The 18,557-nt window shown below is 56.9% G+C and overlaps 2 protein-coding genes across 4 annotated transcripts; both read right to left on the bottom strand.

Annotated features, from left to right (window-relative positions):
- Nucleotides 1–3,716: 3,716 nt before the first annotated feature.
- LOC310888214 (butyrophilin subfamily 1 member A1-like) lies at nucleotides 3,717–8,836 on the bottom strand. 2 transcript variants are annotated; one of them, XM_083814757.1, is made up of 12 exons: nucleotides 8,553–8,835; nucleotides 7,797–8,144; nucleotides 6,889–7,170; nucleotides 6,655–6,759; nucleotides 6,309–6,329; nucleotides 5,752–5,775; nucleotides 5,633–5,653; nucleotides 5,519–5,539; nucleotides 5,383–5,403; nucleotides 5,239–5,259; nucleotides 5,048–5,080; nucleotides 3,718–4,870 (listed from the first exon to the last, which is right to left on the bottom strand). In XM_083814757.1, the coding sequence occupies exons 1-12, from the start codon at nucleotides 8,650–8,652 to the stop codon at nucleotides 4,242–4,244; spliced, it is 1,626 nt and encodes a 541-aa protein (XP_083670883.1). In that variant the 5' UTR covers nucleotides 8,653–8,835; the 3' UTR covers nucleotides 3,718–4,241. The 2 variants fall into 2 exon arrangements, with proteins under 2 accessions (XP_083670884.1, XP_083670883.1); XM_083814758.1 differs by lacking the exon at nucleotides 5,752–5,775 and having other exon boundaries at nucleotides 3,717–4,870; nucleotides 8,553–8,836.
- Nucleotides 8,837–13,329: 4,493 nt separating this feature from the next.
- On the bottom strand, nucleotides 13,330–18,448 carry LOC310888178 (butyrophilin subfamily 1 member A1-like). 2 transcript variants are annotated; one of them, XM_083814627.1, is made up of 12 exons: nucleotides 18,165–18,447; nucleotides 17,409–17,756; nucleotides 16,501–16,782; nucleotides 16,267–16,371; nucleotides 15,921–15,941; nucleotides 15,364–15,387; nucleotides 15,245–15,265; nucleotides 15,131–15,151; nucleotides 14,995–15,015; nucleotides 14,851–14,871; nucleotides 14,660–14,692; nucleotides 13,331–14,482 (listed from the first exon to the last, which is right to left on the bottom strand). In XM_083814627.1, exons 1-12 carry the CDS (start codon nucleotides 18,262–18,264, stop codon nucleotides 13,854–13,856), a joined length of 1,626 nt encoding a protein of 541 aa, XP_083670753.1. In that variant the 5' UTR covers nucleotides 18,265–18,447; the 3' UTR covers nucleotides 13,331–13,853. The 2 variants fall into 2 exon arrangements, with proteins under 2 accessions (XP_083670754.1, XP_083670753.1); XM_083814628.1 differs by lacking the exon at nucleotides 15,364–15,387 and having other exon boundaries at nucleotides 13,330–14,482; nucleotides 18,165–18,448.
- Between the last annotated feature and the right edge of the window lie 109 nt (nucleotides 18,449–18,557).

Raw genomic sequence — 18,557 nt, 5'->3', positions numbered from 1 at the left:
CTGCTCCAGATGGATGCATACAAGACTATAGGACCTGATGGGATTCATCCCAGTGTACTAAGAGAACTGGCTGAAGTTATCATGTGTGGTGGTTTTATTTAGGTGGGCAGCTGAGCTTCACTACAACCGCTCTCTCACTCCCCTTCCTCAAAGGGAAAGGGGGAGAAAATGCAATAAAAAGGGCTCAAGCTTTGAAATAAGGACCAGGAGATCACACAATAATTGCCATCATGGGCAAAACAGACTCACCATAGGGAGATTAAAGAAATATATTACCTATTACTAACAAGCTAGAAATGTGAGAAGCAAAGAAAACAAACCAGAAATACCTTCCCCTCATCCACCCTCTTCCACCTCCTCCCCCCGAGCAGCGCAGGGGAATGGGACAATGGGGTTTGCAGTCAGTCTATAGCACTTTGTCTCTGCTGCTCCTTCACGGTCACTCTCTTCCCCTGCTCCAACGCGGGGTCATAGAATCATAGAATATCCTTAGTTGGAAGGGGCACACAAGGATCTGTTGGCACCACACAGGTCTACCCCAAAATTCAGACCACATGACTAAGAGCACAGTCCAAACGCTTCTTAAACTTCTTAAACATGGCTTGGTGCCATGACTATGTCCCTGGGGAGCCTGTCAGTCAGCAACAACCCTCTTGGTGAAGAACCTCTTCCTGATATCTAGCCTGAACCTCCCCTGCCTCAGCTTGACACCATTCCCATGGGTCCTATCACTGGTCACTAAAGAGGAGAGATCGGTGCCTGCCCCTTCACTCCTCCATGTGAGGAAGCTGCAGACCGTGATGAGGCCTCCCCTCAGCCTCCTCTTCTCCAGGCTGAACAGGCCAAGTGACCTCAGCTGCTCCTCATAAGTTTTCCCCTCTAGGCCCTTCACCGTCTTTGTGGCCCTTCTCTGGACACTCTCCAACTGTTTCACATCCTTTTTGTACTGTGGTGCCCAGAACTGCATACTCAAGGTGAGGCCGCACCAGCACAGAGTAGATAGAGCGGGACAATCACTTCCCTCGACCAACTAGCAAGTGCCATGGCCCTCCTGGCTGCCAGGGCACACTGCTGGCTCATATTCAGCTTGCTGTCAACCACAACCCTCAGATTCCTCTCTACAGGGCTGCTCTCCAGCGTCTTCTCCCCCAGTCTGTACGTATAGCCAGGGCTGCCCCGTCCCAGGTGCACAACCCAGCACTTGCTCTTGTTAAACTTCATGTGGTTGGTGATCGCCCAGCTCTCCAAGCTGTCCAGATCTCTCTGCAAGGCCTTTCCACCCTCAACAGAGTCAACAACTCCTCCCATGGGATGCCATCCTTCCCAAACTGATCCTACATGGGCTTCCCACAGGCAGCAGTCCTTCAACAACTGCTCCAATATGGGTCCGTACCATGGGGTCCATCCATCAAGAGCACACTGCTCCAACCTGGGTCCTCACAGGCAGCAGCTCTTGGCAGATCCCCTTCTCCTGTGTGGGCTCCTCTCCACGGGCTGCAGCTCCGGCCCAGAGTCTGCTCCACTGGGAGTTCTCCACAGGCCGCAGCCTCCTCCAGGCCACATCCACCTGCTCCACCGGGGGCTCCTCCACAGGCTGCAGCATCGAGATCTGCTCCATGTGGGACCCATGGGCTGCAAGGGGACAGCCTGCTCCACCAGGGGCCTCTGCACAGGCCACAGGGGAACTGCTGCTGCGTGTCTGGAGCACCTCCTGCCCTCCTGCTGCACTGACCTTGGGGTCTGCAGGGCTGGTTCTCACTCCTCGCTCTCCCAGCTGCTGTTGTGTAGCAGCTTTTTCCACATTTCTTAAATATGCCCTCACAGAGGCACAAATAACATCACTTAGTGGCTCAGCTCTGGCCAGTGGTGGGTCCCTTTGGAGCTGGCTGAAATTGGCCCTTATCTAACATGGGGCAGCTTCTGGATTCTTCTCACAGAGGCCACCCTGCAACGCCCTGCTACCAAAACCTTGCCACGTAAACCCAATATATCATGAAATCTCTATAATTTAATTTTTAAATATACTGAGGAATCTGCAGAGGTCCCAGTGACTGGAAGCTGCCAAACGTTGCCCCAGTTTCCAAGAAGGGCAGCAAAGAAGACCCTGGGAATTACAGGCCTGTCAGTCTCATGGCAGTGCCTGGTAACGAGACTGCTCTGGGAGATTGCTGTGGGAGTAAGCAAAAAACACCCGAGGGACAATGCGACCACTGGTCGCAGGACACATGGGTTCGTGAGTGGAAAACTCATGTTCAACAAACCTAATATCCTTTTTTTGATAAGGTCAGTCTCCCATTTGACCGAGGGAGACAGATGAGGTGACCTTATTGGATTTCAGTAAAGATTTCAACATGGTTTCTGACCATATCCATCTGGACCAAATGCCCATCACAGAGCCAGACAAATGCACAACACGATGGGTGAACAATTGGCTGATGGGTCAGGCTCCGAGGGTTCTGGTAAAAGGGGCAACATCAGGCTGGCAGCCAGTCACGAGTGGGGCTCTGCAGGGCTCCATTTTGGGGCCAGGTCTCTTCAGTACTCCCACAAATAACCTGGATGCGGGATGGGAAGGAAACCTAAATGAGTTTGAGGCTGACACTGAACTGGGAGGAGCTGATGACTCTGTTGAAGGTGGAGAGGCCTTGCAGAGGGATCTGGCCAAAGGGGAGAGCTGGGCAGCCACCGCCTGTGGGAATTTTAACAAGAGCAAGTGTTGGGCCCTGTCCCTGGGCAGGAGCAGCCCCGGCTGTACGTACAGCATGGGGGGCGAGAGGCTGGAGAGCAGCCCCCAGAATGGGAGCTGGGGATTGTGGCCGATGGCAAGTTGGGTGTGAGCCAGCAGCAGGCCCTGGCAGCCCAAAGGGCCAAGCGTGCCCTAGGGTGCCTCAGGCACGGCACTGCTGGCCGTCCGAGGGAAGGGATCGCCCCGCTCTGCTTGGCCTGCTGCGGCCTTGCCTCGAGCACTGCGTGCAGCTGTGGGCACCACAGCATATGAAGGGCGTGAAACTGTGCAAAAGCCTCCAAGGGAGGGCCACAAGGACAGCAAAGGCTCTGCAGGGCAAGGGGTGTGAGGAGTGGCTGAAGGAGCTTGGCTTGTTGAGCCCAGAGCAGAGGAGATGCAGGGGAGGCCTCATGGTGGCCCACAGCTTCCTGATGAGGGGAGCGGAGGGGCAGGGGCTGGTCTCTGCTCTCTGGGGCCAGCAACAGGGCCCGAGGGAACGGCATGGAGCTGACACAGGGGAGGCTCAGGCTTGCTGTTCGGAAAAGGTTCTTCCCCGAGAGGGTGGTCAGGCACAGGAACAGGCTCCCCAGGGACATGGCCACAGCCCCAAGCCTGCTGCAGCTCATGGAGTGTTTGGAGAAGGCTCTCAGGCACAGGGTCTTATTTTAGGGTGGTCCTTGTGGGGCCAGGAGATGGACTGGATGGTCCCGTTGCGTCCCTTCCAGCTGGGGCTATTCTGTGATTCTGTGATCTAGGGCTGAAGGCTGAGAACACCTGCTGCCTCAGCTTGAAGGAGTTTCAGGAGCCAATGATGCCGCCTGTGGGCACAGCCTCTGCAGAGCCTGTGCGATGGGAGGCTGGAAGCTCTCTGGGTACCCCTATGGCAGGGCAATGACCCAGCTGGGACAAGTGGGTCCCAGGCATCAGCTGGGGAACAGGGAGCAGCTGAAGCTTAGGTTCCTCCTGGCTCTGACTCCCAGGACCAACACCAAGGAGATGGTCTGCTGCAAGATGCCTTCCCAGGCAGCAAAGCCTCAGGACAGAAAGCACCCAGGAAATGTCACTGCCAGACTCCATCTTCGCATACAAAACTTTATTTGCCATAGTCCTGCTGCTGCTGTGCCTTGATGTGCTCCAGAGGAGGGAACAAAGAGCCCCCACAGCTGCTCATGCTCAGCACCAGGCACAGAGCAAAGATATCAACCCCAAACTAGGAGGCAAAGGTGGCCTGCAATGGCCGGCAGCACACGGTGACCACATCCCTTGCACTGGGGTCTGCAAGCAGTGCAAGCAGAGGGGAGAGGAGCGTGGAGAGCTGCTGCAGCCCCTGTGCTGCCTGCTGGGGCTCAGAGGCAGGGTGAGACCCACGGGTGCCAGCAGGGCTTGTGCCCCAGCACAGGATCCAAGTGCAGGGCAGAGTCCAGGGTCTGCAAGGGGCCTGGCCCCTGCTTGCAGTATCCCAGCCCTCCTCCAGTAGTAGCGAGGAACAAGGGGCAGCCCCTGGCCCCACTGTCCCTCATTCCTGCGCTACTCCTGCAGGACCAAGGCGAGGTGATGCAGGAGTGGGTGGAGAAGGGCAGGAGCCCGTCAAAGCTGGGGACAGGGTCTGGGGGGTGCTGTCCCTCAGGCACAGCTGAATTCCCTGTGTCCACAACAGGAACCAGGGGCGGATGCTCTCCCCATTGAAAGAGGCTGCTGTGAAAGTGAAGATCTCGACCCAGTTGTCAGCGTTGATAAAAGACACCTGCTGCTGGGTACAGTCCAGACAGACCCAGATCCTCGTGGGGAGAGGGGACAGGGACAAGGGGGTGGGAGAAGATGTGAGAGACATGAGCTGCCCCTGGTCGTACTGCACAGCCCAGATCCCTTCTTCAGGGCTCATGTTGATCCACCCCTTCCTCTTCACAGATGCCCTGGCCACACCCACAGCCCACCAAGAATACTTTAGCAACAACCCTTCCACCTCCACCTCCCACCAGTGCCTCCCCTCTCTGAACTCCTCACGGCCCAGCACGCAGCACCGAATGTCAAAACTCTCCACTGTGTCAGGAACCTGCTGTCGTTTACTTTCCCGTCTCACACTCCTGTTGTCCTTAGACACAACAAGGTCAGGATGAGCCGTGCGTGGATCCAGGGTCACCTTCACTGCAGGGACAGAAGGAGCCAGGCCATCAGGGGCAGAGCTCAGCCCTGGGCAGGCTTTCCCCAGCTCGGGGCCAGGAGCTGCCCCACGGGGCAGGAGATGGGGCACCTCTTGGCTCCTGAACATGCCCCAGCAAGGGCAGGGGAAGCACCGCAGAGGGCAACCCAATGCACACCTACCTCTATTATGAGGCAGCAGACACCTTCTCCATGCTGGAAGGAGAGGGGAGAGCTGGTCACAGCCCATGGCCATTGCCCAGTGGGTGTGGGCAGGGTGAGGGGCCAGCCCTGGGCTGCTCTGTCCCAGCTGCCCACCCTCCCCTGCACATCACCTTGGTGTTGCCCTGCGGCCCAAGCATGGGGACACTCACCCAGCTCTGCGGCTTGTTTCTCTACAAATGAAAGAGAAAAGCAAAATATGATCAGAGGGCACAGTTTCTGATCCCATGCCTCTCACTATGACACTTTTTTTTTTTCTTATAATTTTTTTTCTCTGTTTGGAGAGTGAGACTTACCCAGCTCTGCAGCTTGTTCGTCTACAAATGAAAGAGAAAAGCAATGCATTGATGAGAGGAGTCAGCTTCTCATCAATGGCTGCTACAAACCAAAGACCCCAAATTCCTTCAGTTGTGGGGGGGAAGAGGGACTCACCCAGTCTTGCATCTTTTTCCTCTGGAAAAGTATAAGGAATGCATGATCAGAGGGAAAAACTACTCATCCTTTGTCTATACGGCAAATTCTTTCAGTTTAGGGATGGACACTCACCTATCACTGCAGCTTGTTCCACTGGAAAAGAAAAAGAAAGAGATAAGCAATGTATGGTCAGAGCGGAGTACACCCATGGGAAGACACCAAATGCCTTCTCTTTGTGAAAGGACACTTACCCAGCTTTGTATCCTTTTTCGCTACTATAAAAAGCAAAAGGAATAAATGGTCAGAGTGGAGAGACTTTCACCACATTGCTGCTTCCATGGCTAGACCCCAAATTTTTTTGCTCTCGTGCATGGGCACAGACGACCTAGCTCCCAGACTTGTAGCGACCAGACTAACAAGGACCGAGGCTCAGCATTTTGCAAGACTTGTACCATTAAGAACAGACACTCATGCAGCTCTCTGCACCGTGCCACCAAAACACAAGTGGAAGTGAATGGGGAAGGGTGGAGGATATCCCTGTCCCAGAAGCGTCAGTGCAGAGCAGGGCAGCCCCGCAGCTCGCTCCCTGTCCCCACCTTGATCCCCGTTCCTTTCAGCCATCCCGGCCGTGTCCCGTGCCCAGGGCAGCCCCAGCCCCAGCACTCCCCACTCCCCCATCAGGCTCCAGCTGCTCCTCCGGCACCCCCGAGCCACCAGCACACAAGCTCCCAGAGCCCACGCAGCCCATTCCCTCCCACAGAGATGCCAGTTCCCCAGGGGGCTGGGGGCAGGGACTGCAAGGACTCACCCAGCTCTCGGCTCTGTGCCGCTGAAAAGCAAAGGCGGAGGAACAGGAGGTCAGCAGAGCAGCTTGGTTGCTCGGTGGGAACATCTGCAGGGGGTCTGGGCCTTCCCACCAGCCCCACGCTGCAGCCATGCTCCCTGGCCTCCCACCCAAGGCCCCTTGCCTTCTCCCCTGCCTTCGTTGCCCAAGGCAGAGGCCCAAGAGGATCCTAAGGCCTTTGGGATCCCCAGGAGAACATTCCCTTCCTCCTCCTACGCACCTCCCTGGGCCAGGGCTCAGCCCCGCTCCAGACCCACGCGGGTCCCTGCAGAACACCTCCCTCCGCTCCATTTTTGCGCTGCCAGCTTACCTTTCTTCAGAAACAGATAAACACCGAGGCCAATGGACACAACCAAAAGCACGAGGACCAGAGCCAGAGCCACCTTCCAGGGCTGGGCGTTGTGGAAGAAGGGAGCTGAGAAAAGGCACCAGGAAAAGGGCTGCATTTCCATGCCAGTGGGTGGAAAAGCAAGACCCAGACTTCTCCCAGCTCAGGACAAGTGCAGGGGCCAGGAACACCTCCCCCTGGCTGTGCTATTTGTACCTGCGATGTGCAGGGACGATTCCCGCTCCTGCTGGACGCGGCTGCTCCTGACCACGCAGGACAAGGGCCCCTCCACGTTCCCAGTCATGATGACGCTGCCTTCGATTTCAAAGAGCCCCTCCTGGTCCTGGGAATGTGTCTGGGAGACCGAGGGCAGATGCTGCCCGCAAGCATTCCTCCACAGCAGCTGCGGCAGCGGGTACCAGCCGGCCGATCGACACAGCACCCGGACGCCTCCGGCCTCATAGCCCCCCAGGGAGAGGTGGGGGTCAGCACCTGTGGCTGGGGGAAGAGCCCATGTCTGGGGCTTGACTTGGGGAGGGATTCAGTTGCAAGGCAAAGACCCCATCTGCTCCCATGCCAGACACAGCCCAGCACAGCCGTGGCCCGAGGGGCTCAGGGTCCAGGCGCTCCACGCACCCACCCTCACCCCAAACCACCCCGGCTCGTGCTGGACCCAGACAGAAGGGCTGCACAATGCCAGTGGCCCCAAATCACCCTGAAAACCCAGGTGCAGATTTCCAGGACCTTCAGGCAGCGTCTCGGCACCAAGCCGTTCTGGTTCAAGAAGCCCCAAGACTTCCATACAACCTCTCAGGTCTCCCCCAGCACACAAAGCAAAAGTAAAGCAGATGTCCTGCTGCTCAGAGGACTCTGCGATTCTCCCTGTGTGGTGTTTGGTCCCATTGCCGACACAGCTTAAGGTGCTGCTCAGCCTGTGCCCAGTGCCCTCTCAATATTATGATTATTGTCTTCAAAGACACCAGGGAAAAATGACAAAAATATCCATGGAGCTCTCTCCCCAAATATTACCTCCACATCCATGGGCATGCTCCATGCTGTGAAAGAGCTGAAACATTAAAAGGACACGTAAACTCTCCCCTGGAAGCATCACCCCAGCCACTAACCTGACACCTCCAGCTCCACAATGGCTTCATTATAAGCATCAGCACCTTCCACAGTGCAGACGTACTGGCCATCATCTGAGGGTCTCAGCCTGGTGATTCGCAAGTCCAGGCTTCCAGCAGAGAGACCATCTCTGGCCAACTCTGTCCTCCTGGCATATGCCCCCATCTGCTCCCCGTACAGGTCCTCTCCATTGCGGTAGTGGTGCACTGTCTCAGAGCTATCATCCCGGATCCACCTGACATCCAAGGTGCGAGCATCCCGTTGAGGGGACAAGTGGCAGGGCAGCACGACATCCTGCCCCACGGTGGCAGTGACAGCGTGGCCCGGTCCAACCACTCTGAGCTGGGCTGGGCAATGGAGAAGGGCACAGAGAGGAGGTGAGATTTTGCCATCGCAAATTTAGGGGCAGTGAGTGACAAAGGGTGAGCTGTGCATGAGTTGGTGTGTGCTGCGTCCCCCGTGTCCCATGGGAAACCACCGGGGAAACAGGAGAGGGAGAGGGAGGATGTGCAGGAGAAGGAGGTGTGCTGGGAGTGGGAGCCCTCTCTTCAGTATTTGGGCAGGTGAAGAAGAGCCAGAAAGGGCAGCCAAGGCAGCGCATGTATTGCATGAAAGATCCAAAGGGAAAGCGAAACCCATTGGGGGCTGAGCTGTGGGCTTGGGTCCCCCCTGCCCCACGGCCGCTCCCCTGTCCCACGGCAGCAAGTCTGCCAGGCCCAGGGGGGAGAGCCCCCAGCAGCCTCGCAGGATCCTACCTGAGCCCAGCTGGAGGAGGAGCAGAGTGACGAGGGAAGTCAGGAGGCCCCTGGCATGGCTGGTGAGGCTGGGGTGGCCACAGCCCCAGGGGAGCCCCATCTGAAAGAGAGGTCCCACAGGGGGCAGGCAGGCCCCCAGGGGTTCTTTTCCAAGGGAGCCCCACCGAGAGAGCGGTCCCTCACAGCACCCAGCAGAGCTGCAGAAAGCACAGGGCTACGCCCAACTTCCCCAACCTTTGCCCAGTTCGTTGGCTGCAATAACCCTCTGGGAGGAGCTCTGCCACTGGGGCAATGTCCGGGGAGCTCTGCTGGGCTGGCACCACCATCCCATGGCAGCTGGGTGCCCAGCCCAGGGCCTTCAGCAAGCACAAGGTGCTTGTCCCCAGCAGGGACCTCTCCAGACCTCCAGGGAAAGCCAGTGTCTGAGCTCGTTCATCTCCACCCATCTAAGGAGGAATCAGTGAGCAATGGGACAATGTGGAGAGATGGCAGTGAAGAGCTGAGTGGGATCAGAGGCTGCAGGAAATGGGGCACAGCTGTGTGCCGAGCCTGGAGCTGCCACCCTTTGCCCAGGGTGCTGAAGACCAAGAGCCAGCCCCGCTCCAGGCTCCAGTAAAGCAGCCGTGGCAGAAGGTTGGCTCAGATGGGCAGGGACCTTCTTCTAGAGCTTAGTGGATAAGGAAAGTTTCTGTTTGCTGGAAGTGAGGTCAGGGAATGTGGAAGGACTACAGAGATACTGTTTGCCTTTGTAGGGGGAAAATTCATATGGGCAAAGCTCAATTTGAGTTGAAGCTGGACAGTACTGTGAGGGGTAATAAAGTGGATTTTTTTAAAACTTTCTTAACAGCAGAAGTAGGATGAGAGAAAACATTGGTCTGTTACTGGATGGGGATGCTCAAACAGGGTCATCAACTTCACAGAGATGTTTAATGTGTTCTTCGCCTTTGTCTTCAACACTGACGACGGGCTGTGGGACCCCAGGAGCCCTGAGCTGGAGGACAGTGACTGCAGGAACGATAAACTCCCAACAAACTCCAAGTTTGTGTGGGATTTGCTGCTCCAGATGGGTGCATACAAGACTATAGGGCCTGATGGGATTCATCCCAGAGTACTAAGAGAACTGGCTGAAGTTATCATGTGTGGTGGTTTTACTTAGGTGGGCAGCTGAACTCCTCCACAACTGCTCTCTCACTCCCCTTCCTCAAAGGGAAAGGGGGAGAAAATGCAATGAAAAGGGCTCGAGGACTGAAATAAGGACCAGGAGATCACACAATAATTACCATCACAGGCAAAACAGACCATAGGGAGATTAAAGAAATTTATTGCCTATTACTAACAAGCTAGAAAAGTGAGAAGCAAAGAAAACAAACCAGAAATACCTTCCCCTCATCCACCCTCTTCCACCTCCTCCCCCCGAGTGGCGCAGGGGAACGGGACAATGGGGTTTGCAGTCAGTCTATAGCACTTTGTCTCTGCTGCTCCTTCACGGTCACTCTCTTCCCCTGCTGCAACGTGGGGTCATAGAATCATAGAATATCCTTAGTTGGAAGGGGCACACAAGGATCTGCTGGCACCACACAGGTGCCAAAATTTCTACCCAAAAATTCAGACCATATGAATAAGAGCACAGTCCAAACGCCTCTTAAACTTCTTAAACATGGCTTGGTGCCATGACTATGTCCCTGGGGAGCCTGTCAGTCAGCAACAACCCTCTTGGTGAAGAACCTCTTCCTGATATCTAGCCTAAACCTCCCCTGCTTCAGCTTGACACCATTCCCATGGGTCCTATCACTGGTCACTAAAGAAGAGAGATCGGTGCCTACCCCTTCACTCCCCCTTGTGAGGAAGCTGTAGACTGAGATGAGGCCTCCCCTCAGCCTCCTCTTTTCCAGGCTGAACAGGCCCAGTGACCTCAGCTGCTCCTCATAAGTTTTCCCCTCTAGGCCCTTCACCGTCTTTGTGGCCCTTCTCTGGACACTCTCCAACTGTTTCACATCCTTTTTGTACTGTGGTGCCCAGAACTGCATACTCAAGGTGAGGCCGCACCAGCACAGAGTAGATAGAGTGGGACAATCACTTCCCTCGACCAACTAGCAAGTGCCATGGCCCTCCTGGCTGCCAGGGCACACTGCTGGCTCATATTCAGCTTGCTGTCAACCACAACCCTCAGATTCCTCTCTACAGGGCTGCTCTCCAGCGTCTTCTCCCCCAGTCTGTACGTATAGCCAGGGCTGCCCCGTCCCAGGTGCACAACCCAGCACTTGCTCTTGTTAAACTTCATGTGGTTGGTGATCGCCCAGCTCTCCAAGCTGTCCAGATCTCTCTGCAAGGCCTTTCCACCCTCAACAGAGTCAACAACTCCTCCCATGGGATGCCATCCTTCCCAAACTGATCCTACGTGGGCTTCCCACAGGCAGCAGTCCTTCAACAACTGATCCAATATGGGTCCGTACCATGGGGTCCATCCATCAAGAGCACACTGCTCCAACCTGGGTCCTCACAGGCAGCAGCTCTTGGCAGATCCCCTTCTCCTGTGTGGGCTCCTCTCCACGGGCTGCAGCTCCGGCCCAGAGTCTGCTCCACTGGGAGTTCTCCACAGGCCACAGCCTCCTCCAGGCTACATCCACCTGCTCCACCGGGGGCTCCTCCACAGGCTGCAGCATCGAGATCTGCTCCATGTGGGACCCATGGGCTGCAGGGGGACAGCCTGCTCCACCAGGGGCCTCTGCACAGGCCACAGGGGAACTGCTGCTGCGTGTCTGGAGCACCTCCTGCCCTCCTGCTGCACTGACCTTGGGGTCTGCAGGGCTGGTTCTCACTCCTCGCTCTCCCAGCTGCTGTTGTGTAGCAGCTTTTTCCACATTTCTTAAATATGCCCTCACAGAGGCACAAATAACATCACTTAGTGGCTCAGCTCTGGCCAGTGGTGGGTCCCTTTGGAGCTGGCTGAAATTGGCCCTTATCTAACATGGGGCAGCTTCTGGATTCTTCTCACAGAGGCCACCCTGCAACGCCCTGCTACCAAAACCTTGCCACGTAAACCCAATATATCATGAAATCTCTATAATTTAATTTTTAAATATACTGAGGAATCTGCAGAGGTCCCAGTGACTGGAAGCTGCCAAACGTTGCCCCAGTTTCCAAGAAGGGCAGCAAAGAAGACCCTGGGAATTACAGGCCTGTCAGTCTCATGGCAGTGCCTGGTAACGAGACTGCTCTGGGAGATTGCTGTGGGAGTAAGCAAAAAACACCCGAGGGACAATGCGACCACTGGTCGCAGGACACATGGGTTCGTGAGTGGAAAACTCATGTTCAACAAACCTAATATCCTTTTTTTGATAAGGTCAGTCTCCCATTTGACCGAGGGAGACAGATGAGGTGACCTTATTGGATTTCAGTAAAGATTTCAACATGGTTTCTGACCATATCCATCTGGACCAAATGCCCATCACAGAGCCAGACAAATGCACAACACGATGGGTGAACAATTGGCTGATGGGTCAGGCTCCGAGGGTTCTGGTAAAAGGGGCAACATCAGGCTGGCAGCCAGTCACGAGTGGGGCTCTGCAGGGCTCCATTTTGGGGCCAGGTCTCTTCAGTACTCCCACAAATAACCTGGATGCGGGATGGGAAGGAAACCTAAATGAGTTTGAGGCTGACACTGAACTGGGAGGAGCTGATGACTCTGTTGAAGGTGGAGAGGCCTTGCAGAGGGATCTGGCCAAAGGGGAGAGCTGGGCAGCCACCGCCTGTGGGAATTTTAACAAGAGCAAGTGTTGGGCCCTGTCCCTGGGCAGGAGCAGCCCCGGCTGTACGTACAGCATGGGGGGCGAGAGGCTGGAGAGCAGCCCCCAGAATGGGAGCTGGGGATTGTGGCCGATGGCAAGTTGGGTGTGAGCCAGCAGCAGGCCCTGGCAGCCCAAAGGGCCAAGCGTGCCCTAGGGTGCCTCAGGCACGGCACTGCTGGCCGTCCGAGGGAAGGGATCGCCCCGCTCTGCTTGGCCTGCTGCGGCCTTGCCTCGAGCACTGCGTGCAGCTGTGGGCACCACAGCATATGAAGGGCGTGAAACTGTGCAAAAGCCTCCAAGGGAGGGCCACAAGGACAGCAAAGGCTCTGCAGGGCAAGGGGTGTGAGGAGTGGCTGAAGGAGCTTGGCTTGTTGAGCCCAGAGCAGAGGAGATGCAGGGGAGGCCTCATGGTGGCCCACAGCTTCCTGATGAGGGGAGCGGAGGGGCAGGGGCTGGTCTCTGCTCTCTGGGGCCAGCAACAGGGCCCGAGGGAACGGCATGGAGCTGACACAGGGGAGGCTCAGGCTTGCTGTTCGGAAAAGGTTCTTCCCCGAGAGGGTGGTCAGGCACAGGAACAGGCTCCCCAGGGACATGGCCACAGCCCCAAGCCTGCTGCAGCTCATGGAGTGTTTGGAGAAGGCTCTCAGGCACAGGGTCTTATTTTAGGGTGGTCCTTGTGGGGCCAGGAGATGGACTGGATGGTCCCGTTGCGTCCCTTCCAGCTGGGGCTATTCTGTGATTCTGTGATCTAGGGCTGAAGGCTGAGAACACCTGCTGCCTCAGCTTGAAGGAGTTTCAGGAGCCAATGATGCCGCCTGTGGGCACAGCCTCTGCAGAGCCTGTGCGATGGGAGGCTGGAAGCTCTCTGGGTACCCCTATGGCAGGGCAATGACCCAGCTGGGACAAGTGGGTCCCAGGCATCAGCTGGGGAACAGGGAGCAGCTGAAGCTTAGGTTCCTCCTGGCTCTGACTCCCAGGACCAACACCAAGGAGATGGTCTGCTGCAAGATGCCTTCCCAGGCAGCAAAGCCTCAGGACAGAAAGCACCCAGGAAATGTCACTGCCAGACTCCATCTTCGCATACAAAACTTTATTTGCCATAGTCCTGCTGCTGCTGTGCCTTGATGTGCTCCAGAGGAGGGAACAAAGAGCCCCCACAGCTGCTCATGCTCAGCACCAGGCACAGAGCAAAGATATCAACCCCAAACTAGGAGGCAAAGGTGGCCTGCAATGGCCGGCAGCACACGGTGACCACATCCCTTGCACTGGGGTCTGCAAGCAGTGCAAGCAGAGGGGAGAGGAGCGTGGAGAGCTGCTGCAGCCCCTGTGCTGCCTGCTGGGGCTCAGAGGCAGGGTGAGACCCACGGGTGCCAGCAGGGCTTGTGCCCCAGCACAGGATCCAAGTGCAGGGCAGAGTCCAGGGTCTGCAAGGGGCCTGGCCCCTGCTTGCAGTATCCCAGCCCTCCTCCAGTAGTAGCGAGGAACAAGGGGCAGCCCCTGGCCCCACTGTCCCTCATTCCTGCGCTACTCCTGCAGGACCAAGGCGAGGTGATGCAGGAGTGGGTGGAGAAGGGCAGGAGCCCGTCAAAGCTGGGGACAGGGTCTGGGGGGTGCTGTCCCTCAGGCACAGCTGAATTCCCTGTGTCCACAACAGGAACCAGGGGCGGATGCTCTCCCCATTGAAAGAGGCTGCTGTGAAAGTGAAGATCTCGACCCAGTTGTCAGCGTTGATAAAAGACACCTGCTGCTGGGTACAGTCCAGACAGACCCAGATCCTCGTGGGGAGAGGGGACAGGGACAAGGGGGTGGGAGAAGATGTGAGAGACATGAGCTGCCCCTGGTCGTACTGCACAGCCCAGATCCCTTCTTCAGGGCTCATGTTGATCCACCCCTTCCTCTTCACAGATGCCCTGGCCACACCCACAGCCCACCAAGAATACTTTAGCAACAACCCTTCCACCTCCACCTCCCACCAGTGCCTCCCCTCTCTGAACTCCTCACGGCCCAGCACGCAGCACCGAATGTCAAAACTCTCCACTGTGTCAGGAACCTGCTGTCGTTTACTTTCCCGTCTCACACTCCTGTTGTCCTTAGACACAACAAGGTCAGGATGAGCCGTGCGTGGATCCAGGGTCACCTTCACTGCAGGGACAGAAGGAGCCAGGCCATCAGGGGCAGAGCTCAGCCCTGGGCAGGCTTTCCCCAGCTCGGGGCCAGGAGCTGCCCCACGGGGCAGGAGATGGGGCACCTCTTGGCTCCTGAACATGCCCCAGCAAGGGCAGGGGAAGCACCGCAGAGGGCAACCCAATGCACACCTACCTCTATTATGAGGCAGCAGACACCTTCTCCATGCTGGAAGGAGAGGGGAGAGCTGGTCACAGCCCATGGCCATTGCCCAGTGGGTGTGGGCAGGGTGAGGGGCCAGCCCTGGGCTGCTCTGTCCCAGCTGCCCACCCTCCCCTGCACATCACCTTGGTGTTGCCCTGCGGCCCAAGCATGGGGACACTCACCCAGCTCTGCGGCTTGTTTCTCTACAAATGAAAGAGAAAAGCAAAATATGATCAGAGGGCACAGTTTCTGATCCCATGCCTCTCACTATGACACTTTTTTTTTTTCTTATAATTTTTTTTCTCTGTTTGGAGAGTGAGACTTACCCAGCTCTGCAGCTTGTTCGTCTACAAATGAAAGAGAAAAGCAATGCATTGATGAGAGGAGTCAGCTTCTCATCAATGGCTGCTACAAACCAAAGACCCCAAATTCCTTCAGTTGTGGGGGGGAAGAGGGACTCACCCAGTCTTGCATCTTTTTCCTCTGGAAAAGTATAAGGAATGCATGATCAGAGGGAAAAACTACTCATCCTTTGTCTATACGGCAAATTCTTTCAGTTTAGGGATGGACACTCACCTATCACTGCAGCTTGTTCCACTGGAAAAGAAAAAGAAAGAGATAAGCAATGTATGGTCAGAGCGGAGTACACCCATGGGAAGACACCAAATGCCTTCTCTTTGTGAAAGGACACTTACCCAGCTTTGTATCCTTTTTCGCTACTATAAAAAGCAAAAGGAATAAATGGTCAGAGTGGAGAGACTTTCACCACATTGCTGCTTCCATGGCTAGACCCCAAATTTTTTTGCTCTCGTGCATGGGCACAGACGACCTAGCTCCCAGACTTGTAGCGACCAGACTAACAAGGACCGAGGCTCAGCATTTTGCAAGACTTGTACCATTAAGAACAGACACTCATGCAGCTCTCTGCACCGTGCCACCAAAACACAAGTGGAAGTGAATGGGGAAGGGTGGAGGATATCCCTGTCCCAGAAGCGTCAGTGCAGAGCAGGGCAGCCCCGCAGCTCGCTCCCTGTCCCCACCTTGATCCCCGTTCCTTTCAGCCATCCCGGCCGTGTCCCGTGCCCAGGGCAGCCCCAGCCCCAGCACTCCCCACTCCCCCATCAGGCTCCAGCTGCTCCTCCGGCACCCCCGAGCCACCAGCACACAAGCTCCCAGAGCCCACGCAGCCCATTCCCTCCCACAGAGATGCCAGTTCCCCAGGGGGCTGGGGGCAGGGACTGCAAGGACTCACCCAGCTCTCGGCTCTGTGCCGCTGAAAAGCAAAGGCGGAGGAACAGGAGGTCAGCAGAGCAGCTTGGTTGCTCGGTGGGAACATCTGCAGGGGGTCTGGGCCTTCCCACCAGCCCCACGCTGCAGCCATGCTCCCTGGCCTCCCACCCAAGGCCCCTTGCCTTCTCCCCTGCCTTCGTTGCCCAAGGCAGAGGCCCAAGAGGATCCTAAGGCCTTTGGGATCCCCAGGAGAACATTCCCTTCCTCCTCCTACGCACCTCCCTGGGCCAGGGCTCAGCCCCGCTCCAGACCCACGCGGGTCCCTGCAGAACACCTCCCTCCGCTCCATTTTTGCGCTGCCAGCTTACCTTTCTTCAGAAACAGATAAACACCGAGGCCAATGGACACAACCAAAAGCACGAGGACCAGAGCCAGAGCCACCTTCCAGGGCTGGGCGTTGTGGAAGAAGGGAGCTGAGAAAAGGCACCAGGAAAAGGGCTGCATTTCCATGCCAGTGGGTGGAAAAGCAAGACCCAGACTTCTCCCAGCTCAGGACAAGTGCAGGGGCCAGGAACACCTCCCCCTGGCTGTGCTATTTGTACCTGCGATGTGCAGGGACGATTCCCGCTCCTGCTGGACGCGGCTGCTCCTGACCACGCAGGACAAGGGCCCCTCCACGTTCCCAGTCATGATGACGCTGCCTTCGATTTCAAAGAGCCCCTCCTGGTCCTGGGAATGTGTCTGGGAGACCGAGGGCAGATGCTGCCCGCAAGCATTCCTCCACAGCAGCTGCGGCAGCGGGTACCAGCCGGCCGATCGACACAGCACCCGGACGCCTCCGGCCTCATAGCCCCCCAGGGAGAGGTGGGGGTCAGCACCTGTGGCTGGGGGAAGAGCCCATGTCTGGGGCTTGACTTGGGGAGGGATTCAGTTGCAAGGCAAAGACCCCATCTGCTCCCATGCCAGACACAGCCCAGCACAGCCGTGGCCCGAGGGGCTCAGGGTCCAGGCGCTCCACGCACCCACCCTCACCCCAAACCACCCCGGCTCGTGCTGGACCCAGACAGAAGGGCTGCACAATGCCAGTGGCCCCAAATCACCCTGAAAACCCAGGTGCAGATTTCCAGGACCTTCAGGCAGCGTCTCGGCACCAAGCCGTTCTGGTTCAAGAAGCCCCAAGACTTCCATACAACCTCTCAGGTCTCCCCCAGCACACAAAGCAAAAGTAAAGCAGATGTCCTGCTGCTCAGAGGACTCTGCGATTCTCCCTGTGTGGTGTTTGGTCCCATTGCCGACACAGCTTAAGGTGCTGCTCAGCCTGTGCCCAGTGCCCTCTCAATATTATGATTATTGTCTTCAAAGACACCAGGGAAAAATGACAAAAATATCCATGGAGCTCTCTCCCCAAATATTACCTCCACATCCATGGGCATGCTCCATGCTGTGAAAGAGCTGAAACATTAAAAGGACACGTAAACTCTCCCCTGGAAGCATCACCCCAGCCACTAACCTGACACCTCCAGCTCCACAATGGCTTCATTATAAGCATCAGCACCTTCCACAGTGCAGACGTACTGGCCATCATCTGAGGGTCTCAGCCTGGTGATTCGCAAGTCCAGGCTTCCAGCAGAGAGACCATCTCTGGCCAACTCTGTCCTCCTGGCATATGCCCCCATCTGCTCCCCGTACAGGTCCTCTCCATTGCGGTAGTGGTGCACTGTCTCAGAGCTATCATCCCGGATCCACCTGACATCCAAGGTGCGAGCATCCCGTTGAGGGGACAAGTGGCAGGGCAGCACGACATCCTGCCCCACGGTGGCAGTGACAGCGTGGCCCGGTCCAACCACTCTGAGCTGGGCTGGGCAATGGAGAAGGGCACAGAGAGGAGGTGAGATTTTGCCATCGCAAATTTAGGGGCAGTGAGTGACAAAGGGTGAGCTGTGCATGAGTTGGTGTGTGCTGCGTCCCCCGTGTCCCATGGGAAACCACCGGGGAAACAGGAGAGGGAGAGGGAGGATGTGCAGGAGAAGGAGGTGTGCTGGGAGTGGGAGCCCTCTCTTCAGTATTTGGGCAGGTGAAGAAGAGCCAGAAAGGGCAGCCAAGGCAGCGCATGTATTGCATGAAAGATCCAAAGGGAAAGCGAAACCCATTGGGGGCTGAGCTGTGGGCTTGGGTCCCCCCTGCCCCACGGCCGCTCCCCTGTCCCACGGCAGCAAGTCTGCCAGGCCCAGGGGGGAGAGCCCCCAGCAGCCTCGCAGGATCCTACCTGAGCCCAGCTGGAGGAGGAGCAGAGTGACGAGGGAAGTCAGGAGGCCCCTGGCATGGCTGGTGAGGCTGGGGTGGCCACAGCCCCAGGGGAGCCCCATCTGAAAGAGAGGTCCCACAGGGGGCAGGCAGGCCCCCAGGGGTTCTTTTCCAAGGGAGCCCCACCGAGAGAGCGGTCCCTCACAGCACCCAGCAGAGCTGCAGAAAGCACAGGGCTACGCCCAACTTCCCCAACCTTTGCCCAGTTCGTTGGCTGCAATAACCCTCTGGGAGGAGCTCTGCCACTGGGGCAATGTCCGGGGAGCTCTGCTGGGCTGGCACCACCATCCCATGGCAGCTGGGTGCCCAGCCCAGGGCCTTCAGCAAGCACAAGGTGCTTGTCCCCAGCAGGGAC

This window comes from Anser anser, assembly GCF_964211835.1.
Source record: "Anser anser genome assembly, chromosome: 31".
NCBI classification, from domain to species: domain Eukaryota; kingdom Metazoa; phylum Chordata; class Aves; order Anseriformes; family Anatidae; genus Anser; species Anser anser.
The sequence above is the reverse complement of the archived record's forward strand: the minus strand, read 5'-3'. Positions and strand labels throughout refer to the sequence as shown.

What these genes read in the sequence shown, in the direction of transcription:
- LOC310888178 (XM_083814627.1), bottom strand. Translation starts at nt 18,264, where the DNA reads ATGGGGCTCCCCTGGGGCTGTGGCCACCCCAGCCTCACCAGCCATGCC. An exon ending in GGCACAGAGCCGAGAGCTGG is followed by an intron (nt 15,388 to 15,920) that starts GTGAGTCCTTGC and finishes TGCTTTTTATAG; the next exon opens with TAGCGAAAAAGGATACAAAG. An exon ending in GGAAAAAGATGCAAGACTGG is followed by an intron (nt 15,016 to 15,130) that starts GTGAGTCCCTCT and finishes TTTCATTTGTAG; the next exon opens with ACGAACAAGCTGCAGAGCTG.
- LOC310888214 (XM_083814757.1), bottom strand. Translation starts at nt 8,652, where the DNA reads ATGGGGCTCCCCTGGGGCTGTGGCCACCCCAGCCTCACCAGCCATGCC. An exon ending in ATCGTCCCTGCACATCGCAG is followed by an intron (nt 6,760 to 6,888) that starts GTACAAATAGCA and finishes GCCTTTTCTCAG; the next exon opens with CTCCCTTCTTCCACAACGCC. An exon ending in TCTGCTGCCTCATAATAGAG is followed by an intron (nt 4,871 to 5,047) that starts GTAGGTGTGCAT and finishes CTGTCCCTGCAG; the next exon opens with TGAAGGTGACCCTGGATCCA.